We start from the raw sequence: 15,844 nt of genomic DNA, 5'->3' as shown, positions 1-15,844 counted from the left end.
GCAGTATTGTTCTGTACCTGTTTGTACCAAATCTTGAGGACACAATTACCCAGTACAAGCTCAGCGTGACAATAACCGATAGTACACCCTGCCCCCCCGGATTAGTGTGGCGGCGGACCCCATTACATCAGGGGCGATGGGTTAGCTTGTCACGCCAAAGACCCTGGTTCAATTCCCCACACGGGTACAATGTATGAAGTCCATTTATGGTGTCCCCTGCCGGAATATTGCTAAAAGCGTGTAAAACCATTCTCACTCACCCCACAATCTTTTGAACAATCCTTACATACATGCACATGAGGATAGGTTGATACATCCATAGCCATGGTGAGAACAAACAACAGACACGCCTCTTAGCGATATATAAAGTGTATCGAGCAAAGTGTACAGGCAAATATGATCAATGTACAAATATATACACAAATAGAATAAATGTGCATGATGTAATGATGATAAAATGTAAACCTAAATAAAGACATACAGTAGAGATATATTTGTAATAAATACACCATTAAACAATGTAATATATTCACAGGTTTGTTTCTGGTATGTGTAACATGTAATGATATGAAAATTCATCACTAACTTGATATTCATGGTTTTATCGCACAGTGTCAGAAGTGCAATGCTGACAAAGCATTTCAGCTTGTCCACAGCAGACTAGTCATGTGACCTACCACAGTACACAGCGGGCTAGTCATGTGATGCTTCTTTAGCCAGCTGTTATTGCTACCATGCTACACAACTTGCTAGTCATACTAGTCATGTTATGCATCATACTACACAACATGCTAGTAATGTGATCCACTACTATGGTACACAGCTGGCTACTCCCTGGCTAGTCATGCTATGCACCATGCTACACAGGAGGCTAGTCATTTAATGCACTATGCTACACAGGGTAGTCATGTGATGTACCAAGTTGCACAGACTAGTCATGTTGTGATGTACCAGGTTGCATAGACTAGTCATGTGATGTGCTATGCTACAAAGAAGGCTAGTCTTGTGATGCATTATACTACACAGGCTAGTCATGTGATGTACCAGGTTGCACAGGCTAATCATGTGATGCACTAGGCTACACAGGCTAATCATGTGATGTACCAGGTTGCACAGGCTAGTCATGTGATGCACTAGGCTACACAGGCTAATCATGTGATGTACCAGGTTGCACAGGCTAGTCATGTGACGCACTAGGCTACACAGGCTAATCATGTGATGTACCAGGTCATGTGACGCACCATACCCAGAGCAGCCAAGGCATTTGATATAATATGTTACACTAACAAGTCAGGATGCAGCATGCTACACAGTCAGCTAAGCTTTCTACTCAGCAGACTTGTCATTAGATGCACCATACAACATGGCTGGCCAGTCATGTTATAGACCGTGCTACACAGCATACTCGTCATTTCAGGGACCACGGCCACAAAGCAGGCCAGTTGTGTGATACACAAAGCTATACAGAAGGCTAGCCACGTGACATACAATGCTACATAGAAAGCTAGTCCAAATTACCATGGTTATGCAGAAGGCTAGACTTGAAACTTGATGCACTACATGCACACAGCAGGCTAGTCGTGTGATGCCCAGTTTTACACAGATGGCTAGTCGTGATAACTCATGCCTTACAGCAGACTGGTCATGTAAAGCATTAAACCCACACAGTATCTAATCTACTTCCTACCAACATTAACTTATATACAGTCCCATGGTGGATCAAGATTTTCATTCATCAGCATCAGATACAATTTCAAGAAGGAATTCATTCCAATTATCACTCAGATCTTTCAATATCAAGCTTTAAAAGGAGCAAGGAAAAATAGAAAAAGTGTCAAAAACAGATCTTATAAATGACATAGCAGGTAACTGGCAAATATGTGGGCTAATCCACAGTATCATGATGAATATCTGCTGACATTATGAGATAGGGCAACAAAGAGAATCTTGTTCATTACATTCCTTTTGACCTTTACATTTAACATCCCTTGCTGTATCTCAGGATACATTGAAAGACAACCTACAGAACCTTTGAATGACACCACCATTGGTAATGCTGAACTGCACATCCAATAGTCTCCATCCAGCAGCCCAGCCCACATGACATGGTTAAAGTCTGCCAACTGCACACTACATTAAATAACACCACCCATAATGAATGGCACAGCCATTAGTGGAAAAGCCTACATCATGCAATAATGGATGACTCCACCCACAGAATGTTACCTTGTTTTAGAAATATGTGGTAAATGTCAAAAACATAATGCCCTAAACACTGTAACACGCCCATATTGTTGCCTTTCAAGGACCAGGTCATACTAACAATGAGGCTTAGAAGTAAAGCCAACGTGGAATTTTCACATACAACAAGCAAGCGTACACTCTTGATGCCCACTAAACATGGGAATGACATGGCCGACAGGTCTACGAGGTATAATTAATGCCTACAGGAGAGAAGAGCACACTACAGGCAGGCCTACACACAGTGCCTACAACAACTGGTGTGAGCAACATGTACTACACTCATACCTATATTACACCCGAACGGGGTACAATCAATGCCTACTGTAAAGTAGAAAGGTTTGCATACAACATGCCTACATGATGCCTGCACAAATCAAAGAGCAGATCTTCGCTGAACAGTCAGCAAACTCTGTTAATACAAAGCTGAGCTGAAATGCTCTATAAATAGTATAAAGATGATTAAAGTTGATCTAAAATAAATTAGCTTACAAAAAGAGATGATAAAATATATGCTAAAAGCGTTAACAGAATTATCTCCCTTTGAGATCACCTCATCATGACCGATATGCGAGGAGTGTTGCTGTGTATGAAGCTTTTGTCATCCAAGATGCAGGAATGTTAGCCGAGGAATTAAGCTTGATGTGTATTCTATAAGCATGTACTTCAATAAAATAGTTTTCAAAATCAACAAAGTAAAATAGAAATGTACAAAACGATATACTATAAAGCATCCTTGGATATAACAGTATATAATAACAATACATTTCATAGCTGATGTCACTACATAATGTATGGTTTAATTTTGATACATATACCGGTAACTTGTGCTCTTCAGAACACATACAGGAATTACATCATGATTAGAAATGGGGTCACCAGACATCTGGTTTCCATCTAGTGGAAGAGACGTTTCTCCATCCAGTTGAGAAGCCTCTCTCTCTATCCAGGGACAGAGGGGTGTCTAAAGTAGTCTCTCCTTGAGCGACAAAGGTCTGTCTATACCAGCACAGAGGAGTCTCTCCATCAAGTGAGGCATCTTCCTTAAATACCAGAGGTATCTCTCTATCCAGGAAGAAAGGATCTTCTCCATCCAGGGAGAGGAACCTCTCCATCCAGTGACCGAGGAGTCTTGCCATCAAATACCAGAGGTGTCTCTCCATCAAATACCAGGTGTCTCTCCATCCAGGGAGAGAGAATACCCTGTATCCAGGGACAGAGGAGTCTCTCCCACAAATAGCAGAGGCAGCTTCCTCAAATACCAGAGGTGTCTCTCCATCCTGGGAGAGAGAGCCTAAATATCAAGGGACAAAGGAGTCTCTCCAACAAGTGACAGAGGCAGCTTCCTCAAATACCAGAGGATCTTCTCCATCAAGTGACGGGTCTATGCATCATGTGACAGGAGTCTTTCTGTCAAGTGACAAAGCAGTATGCAAGCAGATATGGAGATGTTTCTTCATCATGTGACAGTGGAATTTCTTAAGGGCGCTTTTACATACAGTTACAGCTGAGTACACAATATGTTCAGCCTAGACTATTTCCCCTCAGATTAGTTACATAACAAGCATGGATACATATAATCAGGAATAAGAAATATTTGGCAAGTTAAAAAATGCAACATAGAGAAAGGATAATGCTGTGTGATATCAGGATTAGCATTAATATCATAGTACACATAGGCATATGGCCCACAATGGAATGTAGAAAGTGGCCATCAGCATGATCCATGGACAAGTGATGTCCACTTGGTCAGTCAGACCAGCACATTTACAACAAAGCAGCTCTACTTAGCCAGCATCTCCAAGACCTGGAGATATCACAGCACAAGCTTCACACCCAGGTTCCCAGTGCTTGTGTCTCAGGCCCCCAGCAGTATTATACAGCACACAGACATTGTGAGAGGCACAAGCCACTCTCTCCTGTCTCATTCCTGACATGTTAACATTCATACTACACAGGATACCATCCGAACCTGGGGCTATAGCTGGAAATGTTAGACAAAAGTTGAACCCAGTTTTCTCAAACGTGGCGAAGCACTTAACAACCATGTTGATAAGATCTCATGAGAGTCAACGCATTGTAACCATGTGTCTACTATTATCTACCGCCACATGATATACGTGTTTATACAACATCTGTATATCACAAGCATATCTACATTTTGATCCTTTTCTTATCCTGTGGAGGTATAAATGAGAATGCCAATAGCTTGAAGAAGGCTCAGAGATGAGCATTTCAACATCACTGTTTGGTCCATATTCATTATAGGATACACTTAATGAGTAAGTAGGCAATTTCTTCTGAACATTACAGACATAAATTGTTCGTGTCAACATCACGGTGTTTGTCAGGGTACACTATGTCTGTCTGAGAGCACCTGTCTCTGTGTTCTGCGGAGTTCCTGCTGTGCCCTTGGCTACTGTTCCTCTATATGTTGGATTACATTGGTGTGATGTGCCTCAAGTTCACACATTGGTTTCTGCCAGCAGTTTCTTGATGCGCTCAATCTCCACCTGTGTGTTGAGCCTCAGTTTCTTCTCCTCGTCCACCTCCATCATCAGCTCTCGGATCTTCTTTGTGGAGGAGGATTTGAAGCTATCTACGTCATGCTTGAGTCGGTCATAGTCAGCCCTCATCTCTGCGTAGGTGCTTCGACTCACTGTGTTTGCTCGTAGTTCCCGTAATTCTCGCTGCACCTCCTCCAGAGCCTTAGCCATGGCTGCCCCACCTGCCGCAAAACAGTAAAATCTTCATCAGGCTCTCCATTATAATTATTACCAACACATGAGCAAACTGCCCAAGAAATGTCCCTTGAAGATATATTTGTTTAAAGTATTCAATTAACATTTGCCATATACCTGAACATTCCAGGACAACAACTTGTTGACTATATATTATAGTGGTCATCTATGAACTGTGTATACTTTGTCATCGTTACTCCCAAGAAACGCCTTTCAAACACAAGGATTTATCATGTCAATATTGTACCTTGTCCCGATGCTGATGGTTCTGGTGGGCGCGGTGGTGCTGTATTGTGTGCTTGGTGGTTTGACTGATTGTGCGAGTGACTCCTCTTCTCCATGTCCAATATACTTGACTGAAATAAACAACAAAATAGTAAAAAGGATGATTCTGACAAATCTGAGTTGGGAAGACAAATAAGTACAAAATAAATGAATTTGCCATTTTCAGCAGCAAGGTTCGTTTTTGTCATGTTTCGGTCAGAGAATGAGAGTGAAAATCAGTAAAGTCTGTGTATCAAGAACAAGGGACATAACTCTAGAATTTTTACCATCAACAGAACGATCTGGCAAAATATAAACATCAAACTGATTATATAAACAAAATGATTGATTGTGGCCTATGTAAACATTACACTTCCTTGTACTAATTACTACCCAAAGTGGTGGTAGTATGTACCTGCTTCTCTTTAGATGGGTGAGGAGGAGCCCTGCTATCGTTGTGCTGGGTGTGTACCGCTGGGGGTGTGGAAGATGTTGGTTCCTCAGGGTCAGGGCTGTCTGGGCTGTCCTGAAAATATAACTTAATATGTCAATCTGTGGTTTTCTGCAAACATCTCATTATGTGATCAGGAACAAAACTGTGACTTCTTTTCTAACGAGCTATTGCATACCTGATTATCTCCATAACAAATGGTCAATATAGTAGAGTAAAAGGCTGCTGTTAACTGTGCACAGTTATGCCCCTGCGCAGAAGCAGGATCCACTGATCATGAGTTTGAATGAGTGAGTTGGGTTTTATTCCGCTTGTAGCAATATTCCAGCAATATCACGGCAGGGCACACCAGAAATGGGCTTCACACATTGTACCTCATGAGTTTGAGTGAGTGAGTTGGGTTTTATTCCACTTGTAGCAATATTCCAGCAATATCACGGCAGGGCACACCAGAAATGGGCTTCACACATTGTACCTCATGAGTTTGAGTGAGTGAGTCGGGTTTTATTCCACTTGTAGCAATATTCCAGCAATATCACGGCAGGGCACACCAGAAATGGGCTTCACACATTGTACCTCATGAGTTTGAGTGAGTGAGTTGGGTTTTATTCCACTTGTAGCAATATTCCAGCAATATCACGGCAGGGCACACCAGAAATGGGCTTCACACATTGTACCTCATGAGTTTGAATTTTAGGTGATCATGGTTCTTGGTTTGTCCCCACCACATCAGTATATTTGGGTAACTAGTTTGGTCTTGGTCAGCTAAAGTATTCTCCTGACATCAATCAGAATTGCTTATGTAATATCATATACTGTGCACTCTGTCCAACTCGGACTCTGTCTTTCTCGGATTGCTGTATAAACCAGACTGAACTTGCGTAATCCTTCTTTGTTGTCATAATGAAAAAGCTCTGTATCTCGGACTGTCATTATTTCGGATTTCGGACCAAAGTGTCGGCCCGAAAAAGTAGTTACACGTTAAAACATTGCTTTATAATCCGGACTGAGCAGGAAGTCCGCTGTTTTCTGCATCAAAGTCGACACGTAGATCTTGAGTTCAAAGTTTGAGTTCAACTCCATGGTTTTCAATATCCTTTCGTCAAAGTGTTTTCAATCCATTCCATATATTATGTGTTTCATGCACAATCGTATGTTCGTCAAAGGGTGATAACTGCATTAAAATCTGTGTACCTCGAACTGCTGTCCAATTGGGACTTTTTAGTCAGTCCCAAGCCGGTCCGAATATAAGTGCACTGCATATAAAATGCTGAAACTCATTCACTCTTTCTCCATGACATCACTAACAAAATCAGCCACAGTTTTTTGTCACAATCACCATACACTCTTACCCCTAATGTGAATATTGTCGACGGTGGCCTCTTCTTTGGTCCTTTAGCCCGTGATGCTGTCAAATGTGTCAGCTTCTGGGAGGTGGGCTCCAAGGACTCAAAATTGTTTTCTGAAACAGTCGAGATGAAGGTTATACCATTACCCTTCTTACATACATGTAGCTGAAGTTAACAAGCTTACAACTTTGCAAGTTTACATGCACCCAATGCAGAATTTACTTATCACAATGGCTACCACAGCAGCATAAACAGGCACTTAAACGCCATGTTGACTACCATGTAGGCATATTATAGCTATTAAAGTAATCACATATTTACAATCCACCACTGCTGCCATGACTGCAGGATATATACAAGCCATCATGACAGATCTTTACATGCCACACCATGGCAATCATGACAATTACAAATGTACTAGTAACCTTGGCAACCAATTTGGTCACCATGATAACTATTATGATCAAAAATATTTTGTATTTTTTTTAATCTCTTTATTTTCTGCTAAACATGGCAAGACTGCTTCCAGAATGACTACATGCAACAAAAAGAAGCAGAGAACCAAACACTACAAAGTCACTTAATATTGCCAATGACAGTAGGTTGAAAATATATTCTCAACACTTCACTGGACTCAAAAGCTTTATTTCCCTCTAAAAGCCTAGAGCACTATTCAAGCAGCACATGTCCCAGTAAAAAGTAGACAGTGCATCAATAGATGCTGTCTTGACAGCAGTTTGCAATATTCCATTTTTACAAGGCCTGCACACACTGATTACCTGAAGTGGAGTCATGTCGGAAACACAAGCATCATATTATCAATCAGTTATCAATATCAAGTTATACAACCTTGTGACAACCTACCTGCATCAACTAGGACATAGTACAGTGGTGAAGCGAAAGGCAAATCATTAACATATATATACAACATATCCCTTTGCAATAATCAACATACATGATCAATCTCATACATATGGTATCAAAGGTACATGGATATGATTTTCATAGCAACTCCTATGAATTAAAACTTATCTCTTCTGAGATTACACAATGATTTACTCATTACTTCAGGGATTTATCTAGGATAACAAAGTAAGTCCAATGGCAGGCATTTCGGGAGGAATAATTACTTTGTTTGAATTTGGAACTTTTATAAAAACAAATTCTTTTTCAAAATACAGAGAGGTTTTAACATTGTATTCAATGTAATATTTTCCATCTCAGCATTAAAGTGTCTCTGTTGCTCAATATTTGTCCTCTTATCAGTGAGATACAAAGCCATGACATTTGTCATCACTCGCAGCATGTCTGGGGAAACTTATTATAATTTAGGAGTTTTGATTGACATTGCTCAGATTTGATGCAAAATACTACGATGATCCTTTAAGTCTAGATAAATCCCTGTACATGATTGGAATGTACCGGTATTAGGTAATCAACAGTTGTTAGATTGTTTGTTATTTAACGCCCCAGTCAACAATATTCCAGCTATATGACAACTGACTGAGCAACAATCCATGTTCCTCAGATACAAGGACATGCAATTAACCCAGTCATCGAGGCATACCACATGATCCATTAAGTCACCTCCTACAACCAGCATAGAACATATTCTAAGCTGATTCCACAGGGTAGGTGTTCAACAGACATTCTTGAAGTTTGTATTCATTAACAGTAGAGCAGGTGTAAACATTATAAAGACAGTGTCTCTATATTCGTTTATATTTCACAACATGTACCTTCTTATAGTATGTCAATAATATGTCAAAAACTAAACAGTTAATGATATACACTGATATATACATGATATAACAGGCAGAAAAAATGAGACAACTTCATATCCAAATTTTCGCTTCATGGAAGACACTTGTCACGCTGGTGCAACAAACAGTCTTCTTCAGTCAGTACCATACTTTAAATTTTGAAATATGTGTCTCATTTTTTTTGCACATAGGTATACATAAACTGAGTAGGGTGTATACACATTTGATTACAAGTTGGATAACAAAGTTGTACAAAGGACTGTACAAGTCTTTAGTAGTGGCTGTTAATATGAAGGCAAGCCAGTGATGAGAACATAAAGGGGAGATGAGTTGAGCTAGTCAAGGACATGCCATTATCAGCCTTGGTCTTGTTTTCAACAGTGTGAAATCTCACGTTAGACTTAGTTTTGACTTCATTTGCATTATATAACTCTGACTAGTTATTTATTTCTGCTATTGATTCCCACAATCTACTGTTAGCTAGGGCTGAAATGGTATACCGCGGTATTTTGTTTTCGGTTCAGTACACCGAAATTCACTTTGAGATTACGGTACATTCAGTTTTCGTACCGAAAATATCTTACTCACCTTAGGCATATTACTTTTGGAATGTCATCACAAAAATTCCATGTAATTTAATTCTAGATGACATCTTCATGTAGCTACCATTTCTGACATTACTGTGCCATTGTCAACAACTCGTGCTGATTCGATTGGATGAACAAGTTCATGTAAAGGCACTTTCGTTTGGGTCCCAATTTGAAGAAGATTTTTTCTCGGAACCTTAAGTTGTATTGTTAATGAACCGAACCGAGAGCTGTGTACCGCAATACGTAACGAACCGTGGTATGGGCGTACCGTTGCACCTCTACTGTTAGCATTTTTTTAGACTCTTTTATTGGTGTTATGCCCTGGACACAATTAGGACCAAAATACTGGTGTTGTCGGCTTTAGTTTTATTCAAATCATACACATGTGTATATTTTATTTTTGCTTTGAAAACTTCATTGTTTCAAGTCTCAGGCTTCTGAGTTAATCACAGATTCACACTGTAAGCTAATCTCTCCCATGCCAATCACATGAGAACTGTTTTAAATTTACTGGTGTCATAAGGAATTGCTGGAATAATTCCGTAGCTTGCATGTTGGAATCCAGTGATCAATGACAAGCTTATAAAACTACGGCTGTTCTTCTGTATTACAAACACTGTTGTGTCAGAGATGAAGGGACTTACATGATACTTTAAATTATCCATGGACCAAAACAAAATGATGATTAGATACAGAATATGCACGGACAAAACACTGACTATGAGACAACACATCAAAGTTTGACATAACAGTGTTTTAGCAATATTCTAGCAATATCACGCCGGAAGACACCAGAAAGGGGTTCACACATTGTACCAATGCGGGGAATTGAACCCGGGTCTTCAGCACATGATAAGTGAACACTTTAACCACTAGGCTACCCCACCACCCCTCTTCGGTAAAGAGCAGTTCAATAATACAAGGCTTCAGGGCACCCATATAACATTCCTAAAACATTATTTGAAATCACAAACTTTTCTTTAAAAAAATACAATGGCTTAAGTCAGCTTAGATGTACCAGTCATACAATCTTAAAACTATTTAGCTTTAGGCTACTTTTCTTCAAATACATATTCATATTTTTCATATGAAACACATGCAGCTATTTGGTATTCTCATCATTCACACACAACACAGGAGACGTTCAATATAACATTAACATGCTGGCTCACCTGCTTCTCCTGGGCACAGCGGAATGCAAAGTAAACCAATTTTACATTAATATTAATCTAGGACTTTGTTCCATAAAATTTTGATACCATTTAGACTAAAGCTGTAATAAATCCACCATGAGTGTGAGTGAGTGAGTGAGTTAAGTTTTACGCCGCTTTTAGCAATATTCCAGCAATATCACACCAGAAATGGGCTTCACACATTGTACCCATGTGAGGAATTGAACCCGGGTCTTCGGCGTAATGACTGAACGCTTTAACCACTAATCTACCCCACCCCCACATACACTCTGAGATGAATATGATACATACAACTACTGGGTTATAACTACAATTACAAATCAGCAGTTGATATATTATTGATTGTATTCCGTGAAACAATAACAAAATATATTCTATGTGTTTGGACCTTGTTGACAGAGTTAATTTATCCATTAATTTCAAATAATGTACAAAAGAATTGATAATTCACCAGCCTGGCTTGGATATAGTCCTTTTTCCACTCACTTTGATAAATAATAACAAATTCGGGTAAAAACATCCCTTTAAAAAATTGCGAATATTCCATTTTAGTGATTGTCAACAAGGATTTGAATTCATGAAGGGATACAAGTAAATTTATTGAATCATTAGAGCCCTAATTTAGACTAATTTGTCTTGCTCAAACTTCACATCGTTATGGGTGCTAGTTCATTTATCAAGATAACACTTCAGTCTGTGACTTTAGTAGCTAGTCCGAAGCCCCAGTCCAGTCTTGTATGATCAGCGCATAAATACCACATAAAAACAGTAAACTATACTATTCACACTTTGCTAAGGATCAAATCACTGATTCTACAGAAAACTATGATGTGGGGTCAAACCTGGTTTAAATTTCTAAGCCTATTAGCATGGATCCTAGGTTTCAGTATGTCACTGCATCTTGTGGATCCCATACCTGCTACTGACAGGTGTTGTGTACTTGTCAATGACTCATTCCATGATTTGCAAAATGGTTGATTAGTACCATGAAAACCATTTTTATGGTTACACATGTATAAAGTGCACACGATTAGCTTAAAGTGGCTGTTTTCCTAAAGATGTGTTACCATATCATCATTTATCCAGTTTTAAATGGATACAATTTCAAATTATAAATCTATGTTTAAGAAAATTTGTGCATTTTTGTGATCCTTAGCAAAGTGTGAGTAGTATGTAACAAAAATGGTCCTAAGAGCCATTTTCAGGCTGTGGACTCTACAGGTTTAGGCACAAACTGACACATAATTGTCTACATGCACAGTGTAAATTGTAAAACATTCAAAACTTTCAAACTGTTACAGTGGAAGTTGGATGTGGTGCTGAGCAGATTTTACATCTACAGTGTACATTTACCATCCAACACAATGGCTGATAGTGAACATTCAAAGTTCCAGATAGGTGTATTTTCTTGGTAAGTTTGTCAACAGAAAAGTTAAAACTTGATCACTATATAGGAGAATGTCCCCACATTGATGTAATGAAAGTCTCCAGCAAAATCACGAAACATTGCTAAGTTTTCCAGTTGCTCTATCTTCCAAGTAGTGTTCATACCCAACAGCCATTGTGGCCATTCAATACCCATTCTAACAACATAAAAAACCTAGCATGGTCCATAAATGACCTATTCTGTATGTAACTACAGTTAGCATTTTCAAGATTAAGGAATAGAATGGCATATAATTCCACTTTTGATATTCCAGGAATCAAGGAATATATTGTTTGCTTGAGAGTTGAGCCAATCTAGATTTTATATAATCAGACCAAAGCTGTTGGAAGTAGTGTGACACTTAACTATTTGTCCCAACTTCAAACATTTTATTTTCCATTTCTTCCAAATGCTAAGGGGGAAGGAAACAATTATTAAAAATATAGTTAAGGGGGCTTTGTGTGAGTGGGGGAGGGGGTTAAATAAGAAAAAGTTGAACTGGTTCAAATCATAGCACTCATAAACAATTCATAAATAGCGACAATAAATAAGTAAGGGTTTAACATTTGACTTATTTCTGTTTGGAGAAATAAAAATACTAATTATCAAGTCACTAATCATTTTTTAGAAATCAGTACATTAGGAAATAACTTATTAAAAAGGGGAAGAAGTGAAAAAAGTGAATTCTCTAAAGATTTTGGTCACTGTGCAAACCTGACACTGTAGACATGACAAGAGGTCAATGACAGTGGATCTGTCAAGTCGTGAATGAACTAAACCAAGGTATTGATGAGACGTGTACCAGAACATCAATCCCTTCACCAGGCATACACAACATACTACAGAACCTCCTCATAGAGACCATAGCCATGTGTCACTGTACCAATACATCTCCATGCTCAGTCAGTCAGTATCTCCAACTGTTACCATAAACATTCCAACAAAATTTATTTATACATACGTCAACCCAAGCACAACTCTTATCAGAATTACCTGACACACTCATGCAGCCTTCAGATAAGTTTACCACAGAACATGCTCAGATATTCATTACAATCACAGTGGCCAAAACAATGCATGAAAGTTATTGTCATCACCCTAATGTTAAATGATTGAGTTTTAGGGGTCCCCAGTTTACCATACAACAGGGGCCCCGAGAAACACTGTCTGCATGTATTGTGTAGCGATCATAGCTCTACGACAGTCATAACTTTTAGAAAAAGAGTTACAATAGTCATAAGCATCATGATCCCTTTCTGAAACAGGTCCCTGAGCACCCTTAAGTTTTCATGGAGTAATTGTAAGTACAACACAGAACACAGTCATATCTACCCAACACAAGCATGCAGCCTTGGATCAGTATAACACAAAACATGGCTGAGCTTCCCAACACAACCATGCAGGACCAAGCTGTGAACAACACAAAACAAACACAAGGTTTTGGGAATAGTGAGCGAGGAAGGGAGTGTATGAACAATGCTTGTTGCTACAGCAATGAAGGTAGCTTTAGCATGTGAACAGGGGAGATAATACAACATGAACACAACAAGGCGTGGTCAGTGTTAGTGGTACATGCTTGGTGACCGGTCACACACTGGACCATCAATGTCGGTGAGTGGGGAATGACGGGCTATACATGCTGCAGGCATCGAAGAACAGAGCAAGCAAAGAATGTATCCATGTATGTGAAAATCTGGAAAATGTGCGCCGAGGTGTACTTCAAACTTCAAGACACTAAATACCTTTACCAAGCAGTAACTAAAACAACAGTAATGACGACGACAAGAATATTACCCTGGTCTGATTGGCCAGGAGTCTCCTTATCATCTGCGAGCCCATTGCCTTCCTGACTGTCCTTTGTTCTAGAGTCAGTGGTGGATGTCAGGGCCACGGGTTTACTCTCCACTTTGGCAGGCTCAGTTGGCTTTGGGGGTTCGGGTTTTGGGGGAGGAGGCTTTTTGCCCACAGGGGGAGGGACAAAGGGTTTTTTGGCAGCTGTAGATGGGGGGAGCCACCCGATCGTTGGTGGATTCTGAAGCAGCAGGACATACAATGTACAATGTACCGTCCAGTCTAAAGTGTGACAAAATGACCTGCTTGGTATCAAAAACTGATTGTTCCTGAGAGTGTACCATGAACATGCTTGTATATAAGACATCTACATGTAGCCAGATCTAGTGTTGCTGCTTGTATATAACACAGTGTACCATGAGCCTGCTTCTGTATTGCAACGTGTAGCATAAACATGCTTTATATATCGCATATATTGTACCATAAACCTGCTTGTATATAATACAGTGTACCCAAACTACCATGAACAAGCTTGTGCATAGAGTATGGGTCACAAATCAGGTGAAGTTAAGCAACGTTGGTCATGGACAGTGGACGGGTGACTAAGTATCCAGGCCCCGATTTCTCAAAACAAACTTAAGTTTTTACTCAAATTTCAAACTGAGTTTGACAATTTGAAACAGCTGAATTTTTAACTCAACTGCATTTTTTAAATAAAAAAACCCCAAACAACTTAAGTAATCTATCCACCAAACTCAAATTGTCTACTAAGTTTGAGTTTAATATTGATTTCAGATTATTCTGGGAAATGCATTTTCCTGCGTTTTCTCAAATTTGAGTAAAAACTCAGACTTAAGTTTGTTTCGAGAAATCGGGGCAAGGACTTCAATCCGGCCTCACAACCACAGGGGTGCAATCACTGTTTGGACAAATAATTTTTGAAAATATAAATCTAGACTTTTGCAATCATATATTGTTTTTATATTTTTGTTGTTATGATTAATATTTATTTATATTATATAATGAGTGTAGTGGAAGAGTGTTCTAAAATCTTTAATTCTTCGCCGGTTTTGTTTGAATTTGAAAAATATGTTAATCATAACATATAAAAACAATATATGATTGCAAAAGTCTAGATTTTTATATAAAAAAATTAATGTCCAAACAGTGATTCGAACCCCTGTGCCCACAATGAAACAAGTGTGACACATGTGGTCTCACCTTAGGCAAATCTTCACCAAGATGGGAATGGGTACCCGGTGGGATAAGTCACATGACTGTTAACTACCTAGCGCCTCGCAGGCATCTTGGGTTAATCGGGGTAATATTGTCTCAGCGCTATGAGCATGCACAAATACTTGGATACAAGCGCTTTATAAATGTCCATTATCAAAACAGTGTACCATGAACCTGCTTGTATATAACGCACTGTACCATTTTGATAAGACCTGGTAGTTGCTGACAGTGAACCTGCTTGTATCTATCATAGTATCCGGTGCCTTTGCTTGTATATAACACACCTATATGTTGTTAAGACCCGGTTGTAACTGACATTGACCAACCTATATGATGTTAAGACCGGTTGTAACTGACATTGACCAACCTATATGACGTTAAGACCCGGTTGTAACTGACATTGACCAACCTATATGTTGTTAAGACCCGGTTGTAACTGACATTGACCAACCTATATGATGTTAAGACCTGGAAGTGAACCCGCCGTTATCTAACATACCTGCATGTAGCTATGGCCGGGTTGTTGGTGACAGTGAACCTGCTTGTATCTATTATAGTATCCAATGCCTTTGCTTGTATATAACACACCTATATGATGTTAAGACCCGGTTGTAACTGACATTGACCAACCTATATGATGTTAAGACCTGGAAGTGAACCCGCCGTTATCTAACATACCTACATGAAGCTATGGCCGGGTTGTTGCTGACAGTGAACCCGCTTTTATATAACACACCTTCTTGTCCATACATGTTCAAGCAACCTAAACATTGTTCATATCAATTTGTTCTTGGCAGTA

General features: G+C 39.3%; 1 protein-coding gene across 6 annotated transcripts in view; it reads right to left on the bottom strand.

Annotated features, from left to right (window-relative positions):
• Positions 1-353: 353 nt before the first annotated feature.
• LOC124282488 (CD2-associated protein-like) overlaps positions 354-15,844 on the bottom strand; it is a 49,888-nt gene continuing 34,397 nt past the window's right edge. For 5 of the 6 annotated variants that reach the window (XM_046718522.1, XM_046718501.1, XM_046718513.1 and 2 more), the window contains 4 exons: positions 7,050-7,159; positions 5,662-5,772; positions 5,230-5,338; positions 354-4,969 (listed from right to left, as the gene is read on the bottom strand). In XM_046718522.1, coding sequence (XP_046574478.1) covers positions 4,707-4,969; positions 5,230-5,338; positions 5,662-5,772; positions 7,050-7,159 — 593 coding nt within the window. In that variant the 3' untranslated portion in view covers positions 354-4,706. The remainder of the gene's footprint in view (positions 4,970-5,229; positions 5,339-5,661; positions 5,773-7,049; positions 7,160-15,844) is intronic. The other variant, XM_046718507.1, reaches the window with a different exon arrangement.

The sequence above is a fragment of the Haliotis rubra genome, unplaced genomic scaffold (genome assembly GCF_003918875.1).
Source record: "Haliotis rubra isolate DU_JTF1 unplaced genomic scaffold, ASM391887v1 Scf109, whole genome shotgun sequence".
NCBI lineage: Eukaryota > Metazoa > Mollusca > Gastropoda > Lepetellida > Haliotidae > Haliotis > Haliotis rubra.
The sequence above is the reverse complement of the archived record's forward strand: the minus strand, read 5'-3'. Positions and strand labels throughout refer to the sequence as shown.